The following is a 27,585-nucleotide window of genomic DNA, read 5'->3' as shown; positions in this document are numbered from 1 at the left end:
AAGCTTTATCCAAGGTCTCACAGGAAGACAACAGCACTCCACAGAGTGCCAAAGTTCCCATCAAAACATTGCTGCAGGAAGAAAACTCCCAAGTGTTCACAAAATAGGATTCCCTTAAAGAAAAATATGAAAGGGAAATAAGATGCTTCAAACACAGGAGGAGGCTGAATGAAAGAGGAAAGTTGGAAGTGGGAGAAAGCAGGCACAGAGAAAGACAGGTCTGTATTCTGAACAGACAGAAGCAAGCAGGCTTAGTGCTTTAATTATGGAACTGGAATCCTCTCATGAGGACAAGTATCTTGGCAGCTTTGCCAGTGATGGGACTCCAAAATCAAATCGTCACACAGAAGTTCCCAGCAGTGTCTTTGGTATTCAGCCAAGAAACCAAACGTTGAAACTCCTTGTTCAACATCTGCATCACAAATTGGGAGCTGAAACCCCACAGCAAGTGAATGGGGAAAATGCTTAGGAAATGAATGCTCCCATCTGTTCAGGTTCAGTAACAATGGGTCACCCTGGAAGAAATCAAAATGTGGATTGGCTTCAAAGTGAGGCAGCCCAGATCTGTGAGAGCTTTCACAAGCTAAGGCTGTATTTTATTTGTGGCAAGATACCTGCAGAAAGGACATTCAGCTTTTTTGAACGTGGTGATCTAAAACCGCATTTTAAATGTTCCCTTCTCATGGATCTGTTTGCTAATAGGCCAGGCCTGCCTGGCTGCATCCCGGCTGCACTGCTCTCCACCTGCACCCAGGGTGTGCCTGCTCCCATCTGCTCACTGCCACCAGTGGGGCTGTGTGCAGGGGGCAAGGGATGTACAAGAGCACAGGGCTCAAAGGGAGCAGGTGATGCTCTCGTGGGTCAGGAACCTTCCCCAGTTCCCGGTGAGAATCCATTGAACCCTTTAAGAAGTTTTCACGTTTAATACCTTTGTAACATAGGTCCTTGGAGTCAGTTCTTCTGACAGGCTGAATTTCAACAAGGTCATTCTTTGTATTGACTGCTTTGAAGCTGGCTAATCATTTCCAGCACAGACAGACAGTGCAGGCACAGCGAGGGCAGCTCTTTGGTTGCAGCTGCTGCCCATGCCCCGTCAGCATCGCCAACATTTAAGCCTATATACACTGAGCATCCCATTTCTGCAGGTGTAAACTGGCATGGAGCAATGTGAATCTCTGTGTGTGGGAGAGTGAGATGTTTTTAAAGTATTTCCTCTCTGAGAAGAGATTTTCACTATTTTTGTGACTCGGGAGTAGAAATACTACAAGTGCAGATCTGGGTACTGAATGGAAAGAGTCAGACTTCTCCAAAATCATCACAACAACGCTGATTTCCATTAGCTCTGTGGCCTCACAGCTCAAATTGCAGAGGACACATAATAGTCAGTGGAAAGAATGCACTGCTGAGGTTAAGTGAGAGTGCCAGCCCGTGGCAGGGCTCTTACAGCTGCTACACCCAAATGCTGAACCTCTCTGCTGCTTTTGGAGAACGTTTTAGCGGCGCCAGTGAGGCTGCTGTCGATAAAAGACAGCCGATTTTCTGCTGCAGACCCCCATCTCTGCCACTCAGTATCTCAGCTGTTTCAAAGCTCGTCACATACAATTTCTGTTTGCTTTATGTACAGCAGGAATTGGTGTTTCAGTTGTCAGGTAGCAGATGAAGGAATCGTATTCTGAAGCACAAGCCCTGAGGGATAAGCTGCACTTGGTGCCTCCAACGTGGGTAACCAGGTATAAATAAGCACCTGTGTGTGACTGCTGTTTCCCGGGGCAGAGGAGGGCTGAAAACAGCAATGGTTACCCAAGATTTCTCTGCTATTGTTTTCTAAACGTGACTGCTGTTTTTCTGGCTCGACGCAGTTCAGTGTTTTCCAGGAAATCAGTTGCTGTGGGTTTGAGTTCCAAGTTCATTCAGAACTTGAAAAGCAGCGTTTAACACGAGGAATGGAATTTTGTAATGACCCAGCAACTGGCAAAGCCAACCCCTGGTTCCCAGGAGAACGAAAGAGCCAAACCCAGATATTTCTCCTAATTAGAGGTGAAAACATTACTAAATACCTCAAAAATTGAAAGCATATGCAACTGCTGTAAGGTGGTTTTTTACTGGAAAATAACTGGTGGCTGTGCCAAATTTCAGTGTGTTCTCATGTAAGAACTCAGGAGATGAAGACCACATTTTGCTAGCAGACATGCAGAACGTTCACGTGGGCTGTACATACAGCTCTGTGGGTGGGGTGAGAGGAGAGCTCACAGTGGCTGAGGACAAAACTGGCAGCACTCAGAAAAAGGAGTTTTTAAATTACTAAATGATTTTCACTCCAATATAAAATCAGACCTGTGCTCTGTCAGCCCCTCAGTTCTATGCATACACCGTTTGCCCATCTACTGCCACGTGGGAACGGCAGCGTGACATCCCTCATGAAAAGGCCTTGGAAGTTGCACGATGCCTTACTGAGGATTAGATTCAATGATTTACTGCTGCTTTGTTTCTCCTCCCTGTGTAGGATCCCACTTCCAGACTCAGAATTGAGCTCTTCTTGAACATTTCTACTGCTATGCGGAGACAGAAGCTAATTTCAGCGTGACATCACAGCATGACATCGCCCAATTTCCTTCTCACCAGCTCACATAAGCAGTTTTCTCTTTCACCTGGAATTTACATGGCACACTTTAAGGTCCACCAAGAAAGATGGATGGCAGTCACTTACAGACACTCCAGTTTCAGAAAGCAAGACTTCTCACGTGCTGCAGGGACTCAGCATTCCTCCACTAAAACTGGGGGCTATTTCTAATTCAAGAGTTTTGACAGAACTAATCTGGCTCACTCTGCTTAGGCCCTGTGATGCATCCAAGAAGATCATATACATAAATCATAAAGCAGTGCCAGAGAGCAGCAGGGTTTGGATCACTGCCTACTCAGTCACAGCAGTTGAGTGTAGCACAACAGCTCTCGTGGTCAGACCAAAAAAGTGCAGGTTTCATGTGGCACCAGGCACGCTCTCTTCTAAGAGAAGCAAGAATAAATTTGGACTGAAGCATGTATTCCTTGGACAAGTGCCCCTTATTTTTAGGAGGTGAAAGGATAAAGCACTGATGTTCATAGGACCTGCATGAAAGCTGTGTTCTTGCACTCCCTCTGCTGTTTCTATCACAATGGCAAACTGGGAACATTTCAAAAGCTGTGTGTATTCCTTTATATAAAATACACAGGTGCCCAAATAAAAAGGGGAGTAACTTTTCCTGGCAGAAGGACTTTCAAAACTAAAGAAGCATGGTGAAAAACCTAAGGATAAACAGCTCTAGCTCTCTGGAACAGCCTCAGCCCATTGAATATGAACTGTTAAGTTTCCCAAATGGATTCTTTCTGTTGCAGGGAGTGGGAGCTGTGGGTCTCAGATGCACTGCAGTATTTCAGTGCATTGTTAAAATAAATGGAGTGGAACAATCTGTGATTTCTTAGCTTAGTAAACCTTCAGCATTTAACTTAAACATCTGTTACTCCATCCACATGTTGAATGAAAAATGTTAAGTGCCTGGATACTAGCATAGGTAAAAAAAAAAAAAAAAAAAAAAGCAAGATTTTGTCATCTGCAGGTCTAAGAAACTGACAGTGAAAACCTTAAAAATTATTTAATGTACTGTTTTATTTTTCTTTTTTTTTTTCAGTGTGTGTGCTGAAGGCAGAGTTGTTTTTACAAGACATTGGATTTCAATGTTCATTTTTGCTACTGGCAAAAGACAGTATTTTCCACATTCATTTTTACAATTGTTCCTTTTCACTTCATCTAAATGTCTTTTGAAGTCTTCTGCATTACTCTCCCATCCAAACTTAAAAATCACACTTTGAAAATTACCAGGTTATAAAAAAATGGCCACAAAACACAATCCAAGAGTGTTTTCCAAGGTGAATAATGATGACAGTTCTAGAAGAATTACTAAGCATCTGAGGATTTCTTTTTAATGAGATTTGAACTGTATTTCTAATTAAAAAATTCTCCATGTACATCAACAGCCACTGATGATGAGATCTTCAACAAAATCTTCCATTCTGTTAAAAAACTCCTGACAAAATGTACATGCTGTATTTGAAGGCCACCACTCAATCCAAGTGCTGGAGCCCAAAGGATACTGGAACCTTAACAAAATAAAAAAGCCCTTATTTTATAGTAAGGTCTTGGGAGAAAACCATCAGATAAAAAAAAAAAACAACAGTAAGAAATAGCTTGCTTTGTGTTCATGATCCTATTTTAAATTTACACATCTGAAAACACATTGCCTGACTGAGTGCAGGTTGAACTAATACTTCCAAAAATACGTTGTATGCTACGTGAGATTTATTACAACAAAAAGTTGCCACTTGACAGCACGCTTCCAGATGAAATCTCAGCACATTCTGATGGTAAGTTCCTTACCTGAAACTGTAACCGACGTTTATCTTTAAGGCTTCTTTTCCCATGATCAAATATTGTGATCCTGGGCTCAGTTCAACATCAGTGCAGGTCTTCTTTTTAACAAAGGTAATTTCATTATTTTTTTGAGCAAAAGCCTGTCCTGAAGTAGAATGTCAAGAATATGAAAAGTTCATTAAAAGAATTTCCTGCCACACATGTATGAGAAAACACAAACGTGTTCTATGGCATGGGACAGTGAGCTATTTGCCACTTGCTGTAAAACAGGAAGATCTGGTGATATCAAACACTTCCTGCAAATTATTTTTAAGTGAAATAGAATGGTAAATAAATTTTGTTCAAATTAAATAATTTTCTACTAATTATAACCATTTTCCAATTGATTAAACTCAGGAAAAAAATGGGTGAAAAACTGCATGAATACGTCCATCTTGTTTTGTCATATAAGAGATGTTTAACTGCTTATAGTCTAGGATTATTAACTATAATAGAGAAGAACTGCTCAAAAACCATTATGCAAATGCTGCCCGCCCTTCTTAGGACAAGAATGTTCAAAGCCCATACTTGAGGTTAGGGTTTTTCACTCTCCTGAAATGACTAGGTTTGACTCCTGATTCTTGTCATGTGCTTCAGTCATCTCAACCATCAGTGCTTGCTCTAAGCAAAATAGTTACACAGATTAAAAATAGGACACTCACCTCTTTTGTATAAATCCAGAATAGTCGCAGAATACTTTACAAAGGATCCTTCTTCACTACGAGATAAGATGTTCACTTTGTAAACTGCAAAACAAAGGTTTTTTAATTCTTTTTTCCTGCAGTATGTTCTAAATGTACAGATGCTCAGGTAGGGAATACAGTGCCCCTTTACGTTAGTTCCTGGTAAAATTATGGCTACAGCTGCACACTGTCTGGCTCTTGTCTGATGACCCATGACTTCTCCTTATCCCTAAGTCAAACAGAATCATCTAGACTGGAAAAGACCTTCAAGATCATTAAGTCCAGCCATCATCCTTGCCCACCAAGTCCTATCACTAATCAGTGTCTCTCATTGTCATGTCCACATCTCTTAAACACCTTGAATTTTAGCAAAAGCATAAGAAATAAATAATAACAGTTCAAATGTTACCATATGCAATATCATTCCGGCATGCAACTTCTCTCCTGGTATCAGCAGTTATTGACTGATCTAGCCGTTCTTGTACTTTGCCACACTCAGCTACATTGAGAGAGGGAAAAGGAATAAACAGTTAAGGCAATGTCATCACAAAAGTGTCCTCACAAAAAACATCATGAGCTTCTACCTGACTGGGATAATCTGCTGTAACTGAGAAACACAGAGGACAAATAACTGTGTTCTTAAGAGGATTTTCTCTTGTGGTTTAAAATGATTTTGTACAAAGCATTAGACTGTGTTGTTTCCACCAAATGGAACAGAACAACAACTTTAAAATAGTTTACCTTCCATGCATCTGCATTCATCTCCTTCACACAATCTCACAAGTTTTTCATTTCCATACGGGTTATAAAATACAGTGCATCTTTTATCTACAAGATCCAAAAAGATATAATAAATTAAATACAGAGAAACCAAGAAAATAGCAATGAAACTTTATGAGACAGAAATTACCTGTGCTTAAAACAACAAAGATTAGAAAGCTGTTGAAAAAGGGAAAAATGTAGCCTTCAAAAAAGGAATAAAGAGTTAAAAAACATGAGTTTGCATGGATACATACCAGGTGCATGATACTCATACACAGTGAATGTGCCAGGATTTATCATTCCAACGTGGAAAAGCTGACTTACTCGGAACCCAACACAGAGGGGCTGATCAGCTGGCACCTGTTTGAGAGACACATGAATGAAGGAGCTCTAAAAAGGACACACAGAAAGAGTAAAAGTTGTTCTTACGGTTATGAGAGAGGCAACATACAGAGTCTATCTGCAGAATAACATGGCCATCTTTTATCTCATAATCAGCTATCAACTGATCAACTCCACTTGCAAGCTGTAGGGAAGAAAAACATAAAAAAATTGATACAGTTTTCTGGAAGATCTTGAAGATTTTTTAACCAATAGCTTTCACACAATTTTGAGACTTTAAAATATCTATTTTTGGGTTGCCTCTTATAAAGCTTATACTCTCACTTATTTGCCTTTTTTTTTTTTTTTAAAGAAATGATCCTTTTACTCATTGCATCTATCATCCTACTTAAATCCTAAAATTCAGAGTCCCGTTATCTTGCAGTAAGAGTTGGACTGACACTACAGTAGAGATTCATCTCACAGACTTTAGCCAACTAATAGTTAGGTGTGAACATTAAGAGAAGCCTCTTGACACTTGGCAAATAAAACATATCCAAAAGTGGATTAACATCTTCCTAAAACAAATGGCAGCCACTCTCTATTCACTTTTCTCTTTCCACTGACCACAGAAGGAGCCTGTATTACAAGCTTTAGTTAGATGTCTGGCTTCTGATCAATTGAAGGAAGGTGATCTGACTACTGAAATTCCAGACTCTACACTTAGGTAGACTGTTCTCATCAGCATTAGAAGCACTTAGCAGCAATAAGAATACGATGGTACAAATCTGTACTACTAGTCTAACAGAGAGAGATGAAGAACAATAAGTATCACAATTCTGCCAAAAAAATCTCCAGCCAAACACTTACAGTAGATAAGTCTTCTGTGTTTGCTTCCAATCCACTAACCAAACTTATGTCCATCACTGCATGAGCAGACCCTGACTGTGGCTCCCCCGTGCTGGGCCTGTACCTAAAATAGAATAAATTTAGTTAACACAACTGAAACCAAAAATAACCTTCAACGTGGGATCTCAGAAAATCACAAGGAAAACTCTTTCAGCATTCATAACACCATCACAAAGAAATATACTGTGGATCAGTTATTTCAGAATTATGTAATTTATCATTCTTAAAGGAGCTTTTAATACTTATTTTCCAGATAAATATAAATCAACAAAGAGCTATTTTCCAAAAGAATAATGACCTTTGTCTCTACTATTTTTACACAAATGCATAGGGAAGAAAAATGAAGACAACAAGATCAGAAGACCAGATGTAATTATTGACAAGAGAGCATTAGCAGATAAATACATCTTAATCTCTCCTTTGAAAATAAATAAAAAATATATGAATATGTAATCTAGTTATTGTTTTATTATTGTATTAAGAAAAAATGTAAAAGCAGAAAGTCTTCATAACATTCTTAGTGTAATTTCATTATGTATACATAGAGCCACAATATATTTCCTTGTACTACTCAGTCTCCTTAACAGCTGGCACTTCTGCCTTTACAAATAGGAGCATTGAATGTTCAGAAATCCAGGGTGCTTGGAGCCAGCACTGAGTTTAAATGAAACATTTAAAGCAAAACATGGGCTCACTCACTGCAGAAATAATAACAAACTACCTAACCAAACCCCAATAGCTGTACTTACTTTGCACAAGCCTCTAAGCGCCCCAATGGCTCACCATCTTCTCTGTAACCTTTTAAATCAAGTAGAGTCAAAGAAGTGATTTGTCAAAGAAGAGATTTTAAAACTCTCCAGAAGTAGCAATCCCAAACTCTTATAAACTGTTCTCATAATTGAAAGAGAGTTTTTAAACTGTTTCAGTAGCTGTTTTTCATAGGAACACATTGCCTAGTCACAAACAAATAACACCAAAGTATTTTGTAACTCGGGTAAAATGTCAGCTTAATGCTTAATATGATTTATCTTGTACTAAAGTTGTTAAAACTACTTCTTAGCATAAGCTCAGAATGTATTTATATACCCTGTTGTAGCTGGATTATGTCTCAATGCCTCGCAGAATTTACCACAAACCACTCTCCTATTATATTTCTTTCTTCTGCTAGAATTTTGTATTTCTCACTGCCTCAATTGTAATAGCACTTCTACAAATGAGTAAAAACTCAATAACACAAATACATTAAAAATATTTCCATTCACAAAAAGACAATAGTTTCAAAAAGGGCAAAAAAAGCTTCCAGCAATTTGTTTTCCAGTGGAAGAATTCATTAGTATCATTCCTAACGAAAAGCACATTGACAAACAAAATAAGCTTCCCCCACCCCCTGCACTGACCCAAGCAGTAATGATTAAAACCATATTAACTCATTACCACCATCTCTCTTTGGAACAATCTTCAATTCAAAGTTACATGACTCTTCAGAAGTACCCATTATATTATATACTGTCCTCACCTACAAACAAACAAATAAATTAGACAATATAGAAACAGTGAACAGTGCTCAAATATGGCATCCAAATGTGAAAATTGACATTATGGAGCTAGGGAATTACGATACAAGTAAAACTAAGTTTGTGCAGCATGATTAGTATGGTGAACACAAATCAGATTGAATAAATGATCAGCACAGCAACAAATGCAGAACTGTCAAGAAAAACCAAACCACCTCTTCCTGCTTGTATCTTCTAGAAGACTAAAAATACTTCATGAACAAGTCCTGATCGTTTTATGAACATAACTAGTCCATATATTGTCATCCATCAACTCAGTACAAAACATAGCCAAAATGACATCCATCCCTTCAGTCTAAAAGTAAGGGCAACAAGTGGAATAGTTAATGAAATGCTGCATTTTCTTTTTCAGTGTTCACATTAACAAACAGGAGACAGCATACAAAAAATCTGTTTGCATGCTTACATTTACTGTAGCAATTCCAGTGCTGCTGCCAGTGCTTACATATATGTCATCATCCAGAGGTACCTATGGGATTGGTGTTAAATATAAATAGGTGTAAGATAATAGTAAATAGTATAATTGAAGTCAGATGAACTGCTTGTCTTCTCTGTATTTAAATACAAATTAGGGTTACAAACAAAAACTTCACAGGAGCAAGCAGAGATGAGTTATACATTAAACAAACACACAATGATTAAATGTAGCAGATAAACAAATTCCTTAAACACTTTCTATGTCATATTGATATTGATTTGTTAAAAGATAAAGTTAATCTAGCAGTGATTTTAAAATTCATAGAGCTACTTAAATAAGTAGTAGTAGCAGTAGTTCTGCTTCGACTTTTCAGAAGAGACACCATTCACTCACTGTCACAGCTCTTCCCACAAAATTATCTTCTGTCAGTTTAAATAGATGAAGATCTCCATGATTTCTGTATGCAACCTTAACACCCATGTCCAAATGAAGCCGTCTGACAAGAAGGGAATATTCAGTCAAGGCCTCGAGAGCATTAACAGTATCCTGTCAGAAAATGATTTTAAAGATTTACTTACAAAAATGTAAAACTAAATAACTTTTACAAAGCAATTTGTTGTGGAAACAAGAACAAACGTCACAAAATGAAATATACTGTTTTATAACTAACTTGGGAAATCAGCTTCCTACCGTGACTCCTTTCACTCAGCTTATCTCAAGTCAGTGGAATCGGCATGCAAATTTCTCTTGATAATGTGATAATGAACTTCACAAAAAGACATCATATTTCCAAGAGACCATGAAAAACACGGCATGAGAGCTATTAGATGCTAGTGTTGTGTACAAGACACTGAAGTCATCATGTGGGGTCATCTAATGATATTATCCTCTGGAAGTTTCTCAGATTTTGGCACTTGAGGAATAGGAACAAAGTATTTGGAAGCTCACCTGGGTTGAGTAAAATCCTCCACCGTACCTTTGTTCTTCAGACAACCACTTGATGATTGGATTAGCATAATTCTTGTCCCCTCTTAACAAAGAAGTAAGTAATGCATATGCTGTAGTTTCAACCATTTGTGCAGTAACGGAGCTGGGATCACGTAGGTCTGATGTTTTAAAACCATCTTTCCAAAACCGATAGATCGGAGGGTCACCTGCAGAAGCACAGAGGAAAGGTTTCAGGTTGTCTGTGCAGGTCAACAAGAAAAGGAGGCACTCTCTCTGCATATAACGAGATGAAGAAACACTTCTCTTATGCCTATAAATAATATTTATTCTAGAAGCCAATGATAAGCAGAACAATGTACTAGAGGATCAAGTACGATACTTTGAGAGAATTTACTAAGCAATACCTATGACAGATGCTTCCCTCTTCAGAGCAGAGAACAGTGATCTTGCAGACTGATGATTCAAATCCACAAGAGCTAAAGCATATGAAATTATTGCCATAGTAAAGGGGCTTTGAGCAGACTGTACATTTTTCAACAAATAATCTCCTGCCTTATTTTTAGCATCATGGATTTTCTGAAAAAATAAACAGACTACAGCTTGCATGTATCATACATTTATAAATGCTATATATATTATATTCAATGTATATTCATACACTTCTATTTTATGCATCTATCAAGACAATATAGGATTACATAGCATTTTATACAATTTAGCATAAAGTGATCTAGAATTTCATTGTTGTTTTTTTACCAATTTTGAAAGCAACTATCTTAACCTCTGACACTGTAAGAAAGCCTGTTGATTTCTTTGAACAAATGTTAAAGAAAATGGAAGAAATTAGAATCCCAGAACTGACTGCAGGCAGAAATAAAAACATTATTTACCTGAGTAGGGCATATTTTAATTGATTTTTCAATTCCAATAACAGAAAATGCTGTGAGATACAAAGATTTTTCTTTAGCTTCTCTGGGTAACGTACCCTAGAAAATCAAATAAGCAAATATAATTAAATAGAAGTAGCTGTTAATTTAAATAATTACAACTTTTTACATTTTAAGTGAGGAAATAAATAGAAATTCATGTATTGATTTTACCTGAAAATATGATGACTCTTTTCTAAGTAAGAGCTCATTAGTAAAAAAAAAAAAGAGACTAAAATATATTTATTGTCAAGGCGGGTCTGTTGCACTGTAAAAATCAAACTACACGTTCGTTGTTTCTAAGCATTAAGGATCATTACACAGCAACTTTCAGTGGGAAGACAGGAAACTTTGTAACGTCATGCTGTTCTTTAAATTAGTCAGAAAGAGGTAAAATTGGCAAAATTCTCCTGGCTAGATTTCTGGTGAAATGCAGTGTAGAATATCTTGCACCTCCTATAACTTTAATTCCTACTCTACACACATAGTAAACATGCAGTTTTCATACCTGTAGTTTCACTGGCTGATAGTCTGAAAATTCACTGAATGACCCATCTGGCATTTGGCAGTTATCAACCAACCACAGAAGTGAATTACAAACAGAAATTTGATCAAGATTTATATATTGATTAACTTGTCCAAGAATCCTTAAAGCAAAAGCTGTCAACCTGACAAAGAAATCAAAGGTATTATTTTTGTTCTCAGTTGCAGATACTTTCATATTGCTAGAGAGTAGACAGATTTGCATCATTTATAATTTAGGTGCATAAATACACTCCCACAGTTCAAAGAAATAGTACAGATGAATTTTAATTTAAACTTAATAAACGGCCAATAATTAGTCACAAAGAATTTTATAATGGATTAAATGTCATGCTTCAGGATACAAACTCATTACGATGTTACATGTTCTTCTTGAAAATACCACCCTTCAAAAATAAGCTGCAGTATGAAAGCAAAGGACTGAATCAAGCTTTTTCCAGGCATACAAATCAGAAGATTTTTAACTCACCATGTGCTAGCTTTCCCATTCTTCCACATGCTATATGAGAAGTCAGAATTTCTGAACGACAAGACGCTTACAACTCCTAAGGGATATACGAGGCAGAAAGAAAGTCACAAAAAGAGATTTATTAAAATTCTATCTGCTCACTCAGATACATTCCCCTTCTTATTCAGCAAAGTTGAAGAAGGTCTACAATTCTGAAGCAAGAGAAGTTATATCTTCCTACCTTCTTTCATCTTCCTCCTCATTTGAGTTCTTGAAGTTAAGGTTTCAGGACCCAGTAAATGCCAGTTGTTTGATGCTTCCAAGTAGTGAAACACATAAAATATTGGGGCAATACTCATAAGCTCTGCCTCTGCACTGCCCTTTGGCAGGTTAGAAAGAGTACTAAGACCTTCAGGATTGAGGACTGTGGCAATTACTTCACCCATAAGATGTCCTGGGGAAAGAATCATAACAAAATTGATTTAAATAAATGATCAGGAAAGTGAATCCATGGGCAGAATTTGACTGACTTCTAAGCAATCATTCTTTATGAGGAGACCTGCAGAGCCTTTTCTAGAAAGGCAAAAAATCTAAGAATAAATTCAGACAAATGTAAACATGGACTAATAGTAGACCAAAAGCTTCAGTACAATTTACCTTTAACACTGACACTTCTATCAATTTTTGTTTTAGGGACCAGGTTTAGTGGGATTTTATAACGAAATTCTTGTCGTCTCTTGATTGAACCTACAGAGGAAGATACATATGTAACATACAGCAAGATCTAAATCAGTACAGGATTAAGATATAATGATTGGATTTAAATGTTTCAACTGTCTGAGAAGCCAGCAACAAAAATAGCTACAATAACATGAAAACTAGAAATATACACACAAACAGTATCAGCTGTTGAGAAAGAACAGATGGAAACACTATAATCATACTTTTGTCTTTACTGTTAAAGAGAAAATATTATTTTTTAGTTTATAAGTCATCTGTGGTTCAATAAGAATGTATTCAATTTTCATTTATATACCTCTGTATCAGCTTTCAAACACACTATTAGTATTATATAATATTTAAAAATTCATAATGGTTTACTTTTAAAAAATATATTTTTTGAAAGATTAGCTATTCTGAGCTGGATTTGTTAGTCAATAAAAGGAGAAGAAATCCTTGGATGTGCCCAACAAAGAATATATCAGGAAGGAGTGTCAGTCTTTTCAAAACTCAGTCATCATAACTGCATGAATCCAGAAAATGAAAAAGAGAGTACATGAAGATACACAGAATCAATTTTCATACCATAAACACCTTGTGGATCCAAAGTGAAACCTGCATGAAGTTCTTTTTTTATGCCTTCTGGCTGTAATCATTAAGATGCAAGACATAAAGAACAGTAACACCATTACTTATTGTAAGCAACACATGAAACGTAACAAATACATTAGCTGTCTTCTGCATCCCTCTGTGCAGCTGAGTCTTACTTAACTGTTCCACGCTGTATTTAAGTTAGTGGTCTATGTCCCAAAAGTTCTGGGAAAGTTTAACAAAAGGTTTAAATGAAAGCTTAGGAAAGTATAAGATTCCCCTCCAAAAAAAGTATCCTTCAGTGAAGTAGGATGAAGCAGCTGAAAATGTGAACCAAGTACCTTAGAATTTCACATTCTCCTCGCTTACTGAATTAGATCTGGATGAACCTTTCTGATGATCTTTATATGCAAGTCATAAAATGTACATACTCAAATACTTTGCCATACATCTTTCCACTGCATGTACCTCAGTTAACTCAATGATATTGCATGATATTTGGAAGTATAACAACATTAAAGCAAAGCAATATTCATACACTGATTTCATATATTTTGTTGTTTTTGCAATTGAATCAATATGGAAATCAGAAATAATCATTTTTTCTTACCATTACACGTAATGTTCTAACTACAGTTTCACTGCTCCCAGTTGTCAGCAGTGTAAAGTTGATAGTGTGAAGACCTAATTCCAGAGGAAGAATCCTGAACAGAATTGGCAATGAAGAGCCAGCATCTAGATTCTTAAAATTGCAGTTGTGCACCCTTGCTCCAGTAGCTGCAGAATCTCCAAAAGAACAGATTCCATCTCCAGCTGCTATTTTAACACAGAACTGAAACATTGAGAGATTTTAAATGTTCATCTCCATGACAGATAAACTACCTGAGAAATATTAAAGTCACTAAAATACCACACTGAGCATTCTATTACTAATACTCCATTTCTGTGTATGATGAGCAAGTATTACTGGTGTTACTAACTGCACAAATACTACTTTTTGCACTAGGGTCACACTAACAAATATTCCTCAGCAATGTAAGGGAATCACAGACATCTTTACCCACTTTTCAATAGTTTTGCATCTTGGTTTAAATGCAGTTCATTAAAAGTAGTCATTTTGCATTAAGCCCCTAGACAAGGTAACCTTCTAGCTCAGGAGCAGGTTGCTCCAAAAATCCCATCACATATTCAATATCTCATCCCAACATTTGGAATAGAACAACTGTATTTTAACTTTCATGTGTTTTTTTTTCCCCAGTTTATTTGTTAGTATTTCAATAGAATTCACAAAGACAAATTACCTTAATTGCAGAAGCTCTGTGGTTATAAACAGATCCTTTCAACTCAATTTGTTCTCCTCGCACCACAGAATAAGGAACATAAATGCTAAGGAAGATATCTTTTACAACTTGCACTTCCAGTGGTGCAGCAACACATATACCTAACAAAATTAAACACATAAAATCACACTAGCCTATCTGCCCTTCTGATAAACCACACTTTTTCCCACCTTTACAGATGATTTATCATTTTAAAAAATTCACTTTGAAATAATCCTGTTTTTTCCAAAGCTCTTGCTTCCTGTTCTTCACATATACTTTATTTTATATACTCACTTTCAACTGCATTTCTTTCATATGCTTGCTGACATTGCAGTACTTTGGGCTCCTCCTACTTATTCCCAAAGCTAGAAGAAATTCTTCTATTTGAACTACCATATCTATTGGAAAATCTGTTCCTTCCTCTCCTCAGGTCCCCAAGCTATTGACAGCAGGACAAAGTGCAGCTGTACTACAGAAGAGACGCTATCTGTGAAGTTTTTACATTCTTTCTTAATTATTTATTATGGGCCCCCAGACAAATACAAGGTACTAGGCTAGACTGGCCTTTCTCTTGCACTGTCATTTTTACATTCATAGAAGGAAATGAAGTAATGTCCTTTCTCTAAAATATATATTTTGATGCTGTCTCTTCCTCTTTGACAACCAGAAAAAGAACATTTGACAATATGCATGGAAACTAAAATGAGAGGTTCTACAAAATCCAAACTGAAAAATTACCTAATGTTTCAGCTACAACTTTAACTGGGTTGCAGTACCTACCTTTATCAGAAATGCCAACACCTTGCACTTCCCAGGTAGTCAGTGAATCAGGCAGAGTGACAGACAAAGTCTTCGACCTATGTTTGGAAGTGTTTTTCTTTTACAATCAGCAAATTCATACATTAACTATTTGTTAATACCAAGAGCTGATCAACATAAAAACAGCATGTGCACAGAAGGACTGCAGTCTAAGACAGACAAGGCGAGATGAGAGCATATTTAGGGAACTGAACATCTGGGTTTTGTTTTTAGCTGACTTCACAGAAGCTGATGTCCAGCAAGGTAAAAAGTGAATGGAAAAGGGACTCAATAACCTGGGTGCCAGACAGCATCTCCAACATGCAGGACAACATGAAAAGAATAGTGTGCTTACACAAAACTGTATTCTAGCACACATCTTGAGTATGTGTAAAATGACTCAGGTTATATCAATCTTAGCATTTAGTTTATAGAAAGTAACCTGATGATGTTAGTAATTTTCTAGAGAAAAGTAGTACCGTGGAGAAACTTGATGAACTTCCCATAACCAGCTTTCAGGAAAATAGCTTCGAACCTCTGCCTCGTCCAGCTCCAAGAGAGCTTCAAATTCTGTACAAGATGAGTAAATCAAGTGAAAAACAAACAAAAAACCCTTGCCAAAAGCTTTTCACTAAAGGCATGAAAATCATTACATCTTCCTTGTGATACTAAATTCTGTATGCCTATTTGCCTCAGGTCAGTTCTGATATTAAAAGAAGTACCTGAATACCTAAATCAAGAGCCTGTTTATTCCACTTCATCTATTTATATATGTGGACAACCATTCAATATCTGGACAGATTAACCTGTTAACAAGGAGAGAATGGGGGACAAGAAATTTCACACTCCCACTGATCTTTCCTGAGATGTTACCCACGGGCTGTTTTAGACCTAGGGAAAGGACTCCAAGTTAAGCATTCAAGCATTCTCTTCGCATGAAACACATTTCTGCTTGTTCTAACATGGATGAATAGAAGAATATAGCTTTTCATCAGTTCTAATAGAATTAAGAACTGCTCTATTACCCCTCTGTAGGGGTACACAATCAAGGCTTGTGGAGTCTGGCACAATTCCTTCTGAAAAAATCCTGAGAGGTAATCAATCAGAGGGCTAAAAGATTAACTCAGTTGCCACCTCTTCGTTTGTCCATATTCTACCAGATGCATTTTTCTACATGTCCACACAAGAGTTAAAGGTCTTCTACTTACGCTTTCTCGCCAATATTAGGAGCTTATTAGGCTCTTCTTCCCGCAGTCTGTTTGCAAATTCACAGCAATTTATGAAAGCTGAAATGCACCTTGCATGACTCTGAATTCGACGAGCTCTATCACTGCAAGTCTCACTTACTGGATATGCTTTTACTCCATGCATACAGCACTTTCGAATTTCTAGATGTTTATATTTGGATGCTGAAATAGCAACAAAAGAATTCCCTTCCTTAGTATGAAGCTTTACACATTTTAATTAACTACACTACACTTATTTCTAAAATTAGCTGAATTTCTACGAAGGTATAGATTTGAGGAGGAACGTGGACATGTATTCTTGAAAATGCTGGAGACATGCACTTAATGACAACTGTGAATTAGAGAAGTTTTATTATGATAAGATTTAATGGACAGAAGCTGTTCTGTCAGGCTTGGCCACTGGCAGGTGGTCACTGCCATATGGTGGAACCGTACATTTTCAAGATATGCCTTTCCAGAAAATAAAAATAATCCTATACATATTCAACACGTACTAAATCTTGCTGATTTCAAATTGAGCATATGGTTAAGAGGCTTTATAAATGGGGTCCTATTAAATGTCATCTTCCACCTTTGTCAGCCTCTGGTATGTTACATGAATAGCAGTAATTTAAACTATTACACAAACATTCATTTTCTTGATCTGTAATGGGCATGAACTTTTTTTTTTTTCAAAGACACATATTTAAAGAACTTTTTAAACACCTTCTTTGAGAACTCGCTCCTCGAAGTCAGATCGCTTGGTTCTGACCACTTCATTGCAATTTTCACCTGCTGTAAAAAAAAAAAAAAAAAAAGCAAGTACAAAACACAGGACTTTTTTTGATAATAATATAGACTATTTAAATAGATATCCAAAAAATCACATTCCAGATTTGGGAGACATTTTTGATTTATTTTTCAATTTCCTTAATAGTAAGTCAATTACAATAACCAAGCCACAAACCATAATACTTTTCTTCCTCAAAACTCCATTTTGTGTTATATACAAAATAAGTTTTTTTGTTTTTTTTTTTTAATTTCCAACGTATTGTGAGGCAGAAGAGAAATTTCACTTTAAAACAAGTGAAAATACCTGCTTCATTTGAATCATCAGCATTTGCATTAGTTAAAAAAGTAAGCCCAGCCATTCGGAATACATCAACATTGTTTTTTCCTCCTCCAGCACCACAACCGAGGTCACTCTTTTCCAATTTCAGCATTATCTAAGGAATAAATACATTAGCACCTAGCTAAAATGTGGAACAGATCACATTTATCAAATGAGAGAATTAGACATGCAGAAAAGCTACTTCAGTCTGGAAAATATCTTCACAACACAATGATACATACCATTTTGTAAAATTTGAACTAATTCAACCACCAGAACTAACACAGTTTTGCTCTTGTAGCATGCATCTGAGCTAATAAGTCAGAATCAAGACAGTAATGTGTTTATAATGGTTCTGATACTCAATCTAGGTCGTTTAAAACTTCTAAAAATTATTCTCTCATTCAACTCCAATGAATTTTGTTTTCAATGCCACAAAGAACTGCTGTGTTTTATTACAGGAATGGAATTACTTCAGTGACAAATGATATATACGTTTATTTAACATATACATGTATCTAAAATTCTACAAGGACTGAAAACCTCTGTAATCCACTGAATGTAATAGCATCTGCCATGTCATTTTAAAACTATGCCCTAAAAAGTTTAACCTTAAGATACTATAGGAAGAAATAAAAAGACAAATGTAGTTTCCGTGCCTCTTTGACCACAGCACTCTCTGACACCACAGCCTATTTCTGTCCAAGTGTGAAGGTTTCTGATGAGACCATTCAGATTTGGCTTTAAAACACCACAGTTTACTGAACTATGAAATATGCATTATTTCTATAATTTGAAAGTGACAGATTTAAACTCAGATTTTATTCTAGATTTCTATTTTCAGGCTTAATGAAGGCATAAAACTTAACAGTGATTTGAAGAAGAACCTTAAACAAACAGCAATTTATCTTTCTTTTTTTGGCTATTACTTAACTTTTTCCATTGTCCTCTTTCCTCTTCCTGTTACTCCATATATTGCCTTATCGATAGATGACAAAGCAACAAAGGAATTGAACTGTGTTCTCATGTTAAGTGATACAACTTCTCCTGGTTTGTGTGTCTCTTTGCTCGATAGCAACTTAATCTATCAACAAGAAAGAAATGTTATTAATCTTACAAGTACACTGCTCAAAATAAACACATCCGAAAGCTGACATTTCAACACATCAAAGAAGTGTTAAAAAACTTATTTAATACCAAGTTAAAATCTGATCATAACATGAATGCACACCCACAAATTTCAGTGCCTATTTTACTACTCACGTCAAGACTACTCCCACACTTCTGTTCCACATTTAGCCAAACTGAATCAGCTACTAACTCAGCAGGTTCTTCTCCCACAATATAGTAAACAACAAGACGTGCTGAAGGAACCATTTCTTGAGTTATCTGAAAAGACAGATGTTCGTATTCCAAATCCTTAATTCTCTTCTGAGTTCCAAAGCTTACTATCTTCCCTTTTGATGTGATCTGAAATAGAAAGATGGTGGAGAATAAAAAAGTCAAATTTGAAGTTGAATATCCCTCACACATGATTATTTTGCATTTAGGTATAATCCAACACCCACAAAAATGCATTTGGAACAAGTGTGGCTAGTTCAAAGGAAGGCAGCCCTCTCCCTCAGCCTGTAACAACAGCTGCTGTCTCTGAATCTTTGTCTTCCTTTCCTTGGATGATTAAGCTCATTAAATAGTTCTTGAGATTAGCACTACTACTTCATAATTCTAGCCTATGTCAGATTTCAAAACAATATAGTTTTAACACATAATTTATACACGAATCTGGTAACAAGTTATTACTACAGGACTGGCACGTTTTATAGGAGGAGGAAGTATACATATTCTGAACAGTTGCGTGAGCAACATATATATTCCCCAGTGATGACAGATCCTGACTGATGAAGTTCTTCACCTAGGACAACACATCCAATCACAAGTCAGTATTTCATATGGAAACATCACTTACCACATAGCTGTAGTGATGTATTTTATGAATGTATCGACTTCGTGGATATATGTTAATACTTATGAAATCCCCTACATTCAGTATTTTGTGATTTGAAGCCCAGTCAATATAAAGATAACTTTGACTTAATGATAAATAAACTCTTGCTTCATAGGTTTTGGTTGCTTGGTTCTCATCTGAAAGTTGTGGATCAGAAGTTTTTACCTGAAAAGATAATAAAATGTCCACAAAACTGTGGCAGAAAAGGAAATAAAACCTGCACATCCTGACTTCTGCATAGTTTAAGTACCAAGCTACACTTGAGAAAATAAGCATAATATTAAAAGCATTCTGTAATATACCATTCAGAGAGATTACTAAAATAAGCCAACTAAAGGCTTTCATGTTTTCTTTAATAAAAATATTTATAAATACAAAATGAAATTGAAATTGTAGTATAGAAACATATACATAAGTAGAGCAGAAAATGTCAGTAATATGCTTTTGTACATAACAAGCACTCAGATTTGTTCTCGCACAATTCAATTACTAAATAAAGCATCTGAGCAATATAAAATAACTGTGATTAACTGGGATATTTTGTTTCAGAATAATTTCAAACATAATTAAATACAGAAGTAATGTTTTATTATAGCATTTAGGTTTGATAACCGATTATTGGGAACAATCTCTAAGTTTATAAACTGTTGTGCTGTACACTGGAAAAAATACACAATTAAATCCTCTAAGAAGTGAAATAAATGGGAGAATTTAACTCACTTGAAACTCCAGCAGGTTGCTGTCAGATGGGACATTAACAACAAATAAAGCAGTTCCATCATTCATGCTTGTTTCTCTTCTCCCAGATTCTGAGCCTTCTGAAATCAGCTCAGTCTCATCCATCTGCTGACTAAATGATTTTGCAGTGATAGTTAGAGGGATGTTTCCAACAAACTGATCCATTGTATCCTTCACCTGCACCTGTTTATTAGAAAGTATTTATTTCAAGAACGACATTTTTCAAGCAGAAAACGAGTGGTTAACCTTCTACAACAGCAAGTTAAAAAATTTTAACAGTCAATGGAAATCAAAAGTGTGTTAAGAACTACAGCAATATTCACAAAAAAAAAATTGTAAGACTACAACAAGATGGGTTTAATCTTGCAATGTGCAATGATACTTCTATTAACAAACCTTAATGAAGAATGGAAGTCCTGGCTTTACAAAGAGAGGAGTAGCAATCAAATTCAGTGTGTAAGGAGATACAGAATATTTTACTCCAGAAAATTCCACTTCACCACTGAGGCCTCCTAAAAAAATATTGTCTCCTTTAATAATTACATCCTAGGGCCCTTAATTTCAGCTGAAACCAGTCAGAAAGCAACTTACCCTTAGACTCTGCTACTGATGCAGCAATGTATAAATACAACCCATCCAATTCTTCTAGGCTTTGAAACCCTAAAGAACTCACTGCTTTCTTACTGTTAAAATTGATCTCAGCAACACCATTTTCAATCTGGAAATTAAATAGAAATCATTCATTTACAGTAAATAACGTAGAAATAATAGGTAAACTACACGTAAATTCTACTTTCAGCATGTTTCTGCTCACTATTTTCAGAGAAAATACAAAGGTGGACATTTTTCATGAACAATTTAACAAATAAGATTTTTTTCTTCCTTAGAATTATAAATAATTAATGAATCAATAGCACATGTTCCAACATCTGCATGCAGGCCAAATACAGACACCTCTCTCCTTCAGGAGAGACAGTGTGTTTTACAACTCTTCAGTGACTACATCAAAAAGACCAAACTAAATGAGGAAAGGAGGAACAGTCTCTGATCGTGACATGCTATTACTACACTGATTGTATCTCTGATTTCTTTTGTTTTGTAATAGCAACAAAAAATACTACATGGAAGTTTCAACCACAAGATTTACCCAAGTGAACAAATGAACCAGACTGCAGTGACATTCTGAGATGCTGCTTCTGCTTTCATCACACAGTATGTTTCTGTGCGAATGATTAAGGATTACAGAGGAAAATCTGACAATGAATAACTGTCAGTGCAAACTAGGAGTTGGGACATGTTCTCTCCAGCCTCATTCAATTGAATCAGTCCTGAATTAAGCATGTGAAGTGTATACAATTTAGGCTTGCTTTTTCTTACCTTAGTCACAATCATTGCACGAGGCATCATTCTTTTTTCATTTCCTTCTATTATTCCAAAACGTAGAAAGACATCAGCCTTTGCAAGTTTTTTATTATAAAAATAGCTGAGAATAAAAACCAATATACGTGTTTTTAAGATTTCCATCCTAATGGCTGGAACTAAGTATGCATTTTTAAGAGGAGTCGTTTTCTAAGCAAGGAATAGAAAACAAATGTCTACACTGAAAAATAATCACTTCATAAGTATTTTAAAATGGTTCACTTCTTTTCATAGCAGAGCTGAAAGGATTGTAATGATATATATATTTTTTTGGAAGCAGGAAGCTACTCCACACAAGCGAGTCATTCTTCAAGTAAAGAAGAAAAATACATCTTTTAGAAATCAAAGTCAATTTTCCTTACCTAGCTTTCACAGCAATCCTGAAGTTCTCAAATTTATCAGAACTAATGAAGTTATTTTCTGGCTCTATGACAATGGAAAAGCTTGGCATAGCTGAAAAAATGAGTAGAAAATAAAGCTACTTTGATGTGTTTTTAAACAGTATCCAAAAGTTACTCAGAAAGATGTCATTACACACACATCAAAGAATCACGTTTCAAGTGACGTGAATTACCTTATAGCCCAAATATAAAGCTGTCAGCTTGTCCACAAAACAACACAAGTTATAAAGCCCAAAGTTATTGTTCTGCCCTCTCCACATTTTGTGTCACTGCAACCATGTCAAAATCACCAGCACGCTGCAGAATTACTATTTATAGGTAAGTTGTGTTCATACAGTCTTCAAAAATAAAGTAGCCAGTGCTCCTTTAAGCATTTTTGCATTTTGTTACTCTGTACTGCATAGCTGCCCTAACTAAATCTCATGGGAAAAGCACAAAACTGAAGATCACATTTCAGACATGCCATACCATATTCCTTAACTTCAAATTTTGCAATCGCTGAAGTTATGAAATTCTTCTTGTACTTTGCTTCAATCTTCCAAATTCCATACCTACAATAAATCAACAACCAAACTATATTTTTAAAATTAAAAATATATACATTGAAAATGAAAGAACTGCTACTTAACAATAATTTATGTTAATAACTAGTTAAAAAAATGGAACTGACTATTTGCACATATATAATGCCTTTTTGAGAAGATTCCACTACTTTACTATTTTAAATAAAATCATCTGAAAGGTGTTTTGAAGAAAGTAAACATTCTTTATATTCTGACTACAGACATTTTTTTTTTGTTATTGTTACTAGGTCAGGTTGCTCTAGGTCCCACACAACATGGAAGTGAACACTTTGAGGCAACAAACAGCTTTGTCCCAGGGAGCCCAACGCACCACTATCTCAACCAACAAAGCTATTCCAACAAAACCTTTTACGATGGCTGAAAACAATTGATTCCCAGTGACTGGATCTGTAAGAAAGGTCATCCTGAATGACAATTACATTAATCTACAAGTATTCAGATCTAGAGTGAGAACTTGAAGATGTAACTACACTGGAAAATTTATCTGAAATGTAGTAATCAAGAAATATGCTCCAAAACACTCATGAAGGCTCTGTCAGGCTCTTTTTCTCTCCAACTACAGCACTGAGGCACAAACCTAATTCACATTCAACAACTTACAGAAAACCAGTTCCTGTAATCTTTTGGCTTTGTAACACCACAATAATTATGATGCAATCCATTGTTAACAGACAGTTTCAAAAGGGATACAAAATTAATTTTTGACTGAAATTATTGCTAATTTCCTAATGAATAATAAATTGGGCAGAAAACACTTTCAAGCTAGCTACCATCCATCTGCCAACTCAGTGTATCTTCAGCACCCTCTCAAGACTAAAGAGAGAAATGAAGAGGCATGTATTTTGTGTGCAGATCTTACTGGAAAAATGCTGGTGATTTGCGTGTATGAAATAGGAACATTTTCCTTCCTTGAAATCTATCCAACTTGACAGTGCTTCTATCTCCAGAGTAGAAAGTTTTAGCTTTTACTAGTCTTTCTTTTTAACTGAGCATGATAAATCTGCTGTTCAGTTTCATCATCAATATTTTCACCCACTATATCTTCTCACTTCCTCTTATTACAGTGAGGATATTCCATATTTTTGAAAATAAAGAGAGTAAACTTGAATTTCACTTCAGGAGACAAAAATCTGTATGGAAGTCAACTAAAAAAGGAGAATGCTTTGTAAAAGTTCTCTACCTATACCATTATAATACATTATGTGAAATTTTACAAATTACCAAGTTGCAAGTCACACACACACTGTGTATCAGCAAAACAACAGCTTTTAAGAAAAGACAGAATTATGCTGAAGGTTCTCAAAGAGCATTAAATATATTTACTTGGGATTAGGAGGAATCTTGAAGTCAGGAAAAGAAACTATCCCAGTAAAGTCATTTTCTTCTATGATATCCACTTTTACTCCATCTGGATCCTTGAAATCACAACAGAAGAGAATTAGTGATTAAATAATTGTGATCAAAAGGAAAAACCTTAACTCAGAGATACTAGTGGGAGCCTGTGCACGATGCCATTTTCTGGGTAGTTACTATACCAACAATAACTACTATTGTGGCTAAAAAAACAACAACAACAACAAAAAAACAGTACAGGAACCACTGATAAGTTTTCTGTGTTAAATGAAGGAAACAGCAGTATAAAAATCACACATTATCAACATTTCTCTCACACTGTTTCCATAGGTATTACGGACAATTTGTGCTTTTTCTTATCTCTGTTCTGAAACAGCTTTATACCACAAAATTGAAAAAAATCTAAGTGTGCAAAGTCCTTTTCAGATCTTAAAAGACAGCTGGCTACCTGCAAAAACATTTATCTGTTTTCTTGTATATCCATTGCATTGATTTCCTACATACCTGGGATTCTTGTGATCTATGAAATATTAAAATTAAATTCAATTGCAACATACCACAATCGTTAGGACAGTTTCTCGCCGTGCTGGCTGCAGTTCTTCATTCAGAGAGTAAACCCTGACTTTCACTGTAAGATTAATTACAATAGATCTCAAAGTCATACCATTGTTGATATTAAAACTAACAAACAAACAAAGCCAATCCAAACCTAAATCTTATAACTTATTTCTTTATTAAGAGTTTTGTCTTTAGTACTTATGAAATGCACTTGACTTTTTGCCAGTATGCTCTCCAGACAATATTTACTCATGTTAGCAATGAAAGACCCTGCACCAACACTTTTTCATATTGAATCATCCATGCAAAATAATTTTTACCATTAATATCCCAGCATACCATTTCTGCAGTGAAAAAAACAAAACCAAGGATTCAGTCATCCCTACTTTTGCAAAAATATGTATTTTTTTTTATTATGTTCTCAGGAAAACTGAGAAGGTAAGGACCCAGAGGATACTGGGAGCAATTATTAATTTCTATAATATGATCAAATATTTCAAAGTATTATTCTGCTAATTAAAAAATAAAATAGTAGCTGATGGCAATAAAACATGGCCAAGAGTTTAAAGGACATTTACATCTGAATTCCTTGGGAATAATGCCATTGGCTTGTAAAAAAAAAATAATAATAATATCAGCCAGGAAAATGAGCATTATTTACCTGACTGATCTGGAGTATAAACTGGTTTGTCAGTGTGAATAAAAAGAAATCCATTCTCATAGGAAACAGGAATTTTTTTTAAACCAGTAAAATGTGGAGAAACAGCTTCCAAATACACATACTTGACTGAGTCCTCTGTGCCAGCTAAATCTGTTGGTTGAAGCTGGGAGAGAACAGTTAAAGAATATTAAAATTTTTTCAAGTAGTTTTTCTACAGTATTTCTTGTCAAAAGGTTGGATGAATTTGGATGAACAGGAAAGCAGAGCGAGAAGCAGCTCCTGGGATGCATCACCTCGAGTAACACCTCCCTAGCGACTGAATTTTAGCAAAAACCTCTTGTCAGCTTTCAGGAAAACCTGTGGAGCTTCCTGCCCCTTGGCCTCAGGTGACTGCACGTCAGGGGTTTATGCTTACATCTCAGTCCCTCTGGAGCCTGTTAGTTCCAGACAAGATGAAGCTTAGTTTTATTTTGGCTTAATCTGAATGCTCAGATGAGGAGTCTTGTTCACACCAAACACGTCTCCATTCCTTCCTCTTTATTTTTTTAATGTTATGCGAACATGATAATGTTTCTAAAATAATCTGATTAAACGTTAAACTTCTTTAAATTCCTCTACACTATTTTTATCCAAAAGAATTTCAATTTCAGACAAACTAAAATGAAATAAACTACACAAGGAAATCTGAGGAGCGAGGGCTGTAGGTTTCTCCTCCCATTTTAAATATCTGTAAACTTAGTACAATCTTTTCCAACTAAAAGCAACAATAAAAACATGTCAAGAAAAGTTCTAATTCCTTACTGTTACAGTTACAGAATTTTGGAAGTTGTTGTCTGGACTTAAAGAAATGTGACCAGAAGAATAAGCAACAAGCTTATCTGGAAAGCTTCTTAAGGCAAGATTGACTGCAAATTCCTTGTCATAGCCAAAAGCTTGAACTACGACTTTCTCAGATGTCCCAAGTCGGAAGACCTTTGGTGCTGTAAGGACATACCTGTATATGAAATATAAAGAAAATATAAGGGTAATGACTTTTGTTTCTTACTTTGATTTGTAATTCACTTCCACAGACGCTGCCAAAACAAACCCAAATGAACCCTTGAAATGTTAATGCCCCAAACAGTACACTTGTATAGTTTTCCCACCAGCAAAGTTCTTACTGAAATAAATGAGGCAATTTACAGTAAAGGTGAACTTGATCAAAATTCTGCAGGATTACTCTGATCTCTTCTGTGCTTTTTAAATTGTAGTATGCATTACTCCACAAAACCACAAACCAGGCTTTAATACACGAACACACCATCTATCTAAAATATATATGAAGTGCTGTTGAACAATAAACATTCATCTTTTCCTGAAATGCCAAGAGCACTTATTTTGATTGCTTTCTTACACACCACTGTTAACAGAAGAATCAAAATAAGCACTGCTGAATACAACCACAAAATACGCATTTAAATAAGAGCCCTCCTCCAACCTGCAGCACAATATCTGTCTTCAGGCACTACAGAAAATCTAGTGAGCACAAGCTTCATTTTTTTCCATATATATTCTTGTTATTATGTTGAGAATTCACTGCAGGTAAGGAGTTGACTCTACCTCCTTCACTGACAGCAAATAGAGCAATTCAAGAAGCATCAGCCCTTTTTCTAGCATTAGCATCCATCAGGGAGTTTTGCTGTGAAAACACATGGATTTGGGCAGTCTGTGTTGTAGTGCCTCCAATGAAATTCTGCACCTATTCACCTAAGACAGTTGCCAACAATCAAGTAATGTTTCCAGTAAGCACTGCATTTGTTTTACTTACGTTTTATCCTGACTAAAAGCCGTTCCAGAAAATACTAAAACAAAAAAATATCTTAAAGTAGCCATAGCATCTCAATCGGTATGCCCACAGTGCGATCAAATCTGGATCAAACCGTATTTCACTGCTGCTGCAGATGAGCAAAAATACCACTGACAGTGGTGATACATGCCACTCACTGTTAATAATTAACTGCAGGTCTTGCTTTTACTAAAATGTCATTGCCCCTTCCAAATCGCCCCTATTTTTTGATCAGAAATTTCCTTTCTTTTGGGAGGGGGGTGGGAGGGGATGGAGGTGTTGTTTTGAACTAACTCC

The 27,585-nt window shown here is 36.0% G+C and overlaps 1 protein-coding gene across 1 annotated transcript; it reads right to left on the bottom strand.

Annotated features, from left to right (window-relative positions):
• Positions 1-3,927: 3,927 nt before the first annotated feature.
• Positions 3,928-27,335, bottom strand: C5 (complement C5). Its single transcript, XM_065737252.1, has 41 exons — positions 27,271-27,335; positions 26,265-26,457; positions 25,464-25,626; positions 24,802-24,872; positions 24,215-24,306; positions 22,776-22,858; positions 22,269-22,359; positions 21,865-21,970; positions 21,079-21,205; positions 20,884-20,999; positions 20,470-20,670; positions 19,711-19,914; positions 19,008-19,214; positions 18,679-18,828; positions 17,730-17,859; positions 17,360-17,425; positions 16,616-16,816; positions 15,887-15,977; positions 15,390-15,466; positions 14,589-14,728; positions 13,898-14,119; positions 13,282-13,342; positions 12,634-12,723; positions 12,218-12,430; positions 11,998-12,073; positions 11,494-11,653; positions 10,950-11,045; positions 10,464-10,635; positions 10,060-10,265; positions 9,505-9,657; positions 9,100-9,162; positions 8,554-8,635; positions 7,869-7,917; positions 7,081-7,183; positions 6,341-6,415; positions 6,144-6,249; positions 5,869-5,955; positions 5,537-5,626; positions 5,107-5,190; positions 4,412-4,550; positions 3,928-4,134 (listed from the first exon to the last, which is right to left on the bottom strand). The coding sequence occupies exons 1-41, from the start codon at positions 27,333-27,335 to the stop codon at positions 4,005-4,007; spliced, it is 5,031 nt and encodes a 1,676-aa protein (XP_065593324.1). The 3' UTR covers positions 3,928-4,004.
• Between the last annotated feature and the right edge of the window lie 250 nt (positions 27,336-27,585).

This window comes from Cyrtonyx montezumae, unplaced genomic scaffold, assembly GCF_038088225.1.
Source record: "Cyrtonyx montezumae isolate F1298 unplaced genomic scaffold, pur_monq_1.0 scaffold_20, whole genome shotgun sequence".
Taxonomy (NCBI): domain Eukaryota; kingdom Metazoa; phylum Chordata; class Aves; order Galliformes; family Odontophoridae; genus Cyrtonyx; species Cyrtonyx montezumae.
Note: the sequence above shows the minus strand (reverse complement) of the source record. Positions and strands in the feature narration are given on the sequence as shown.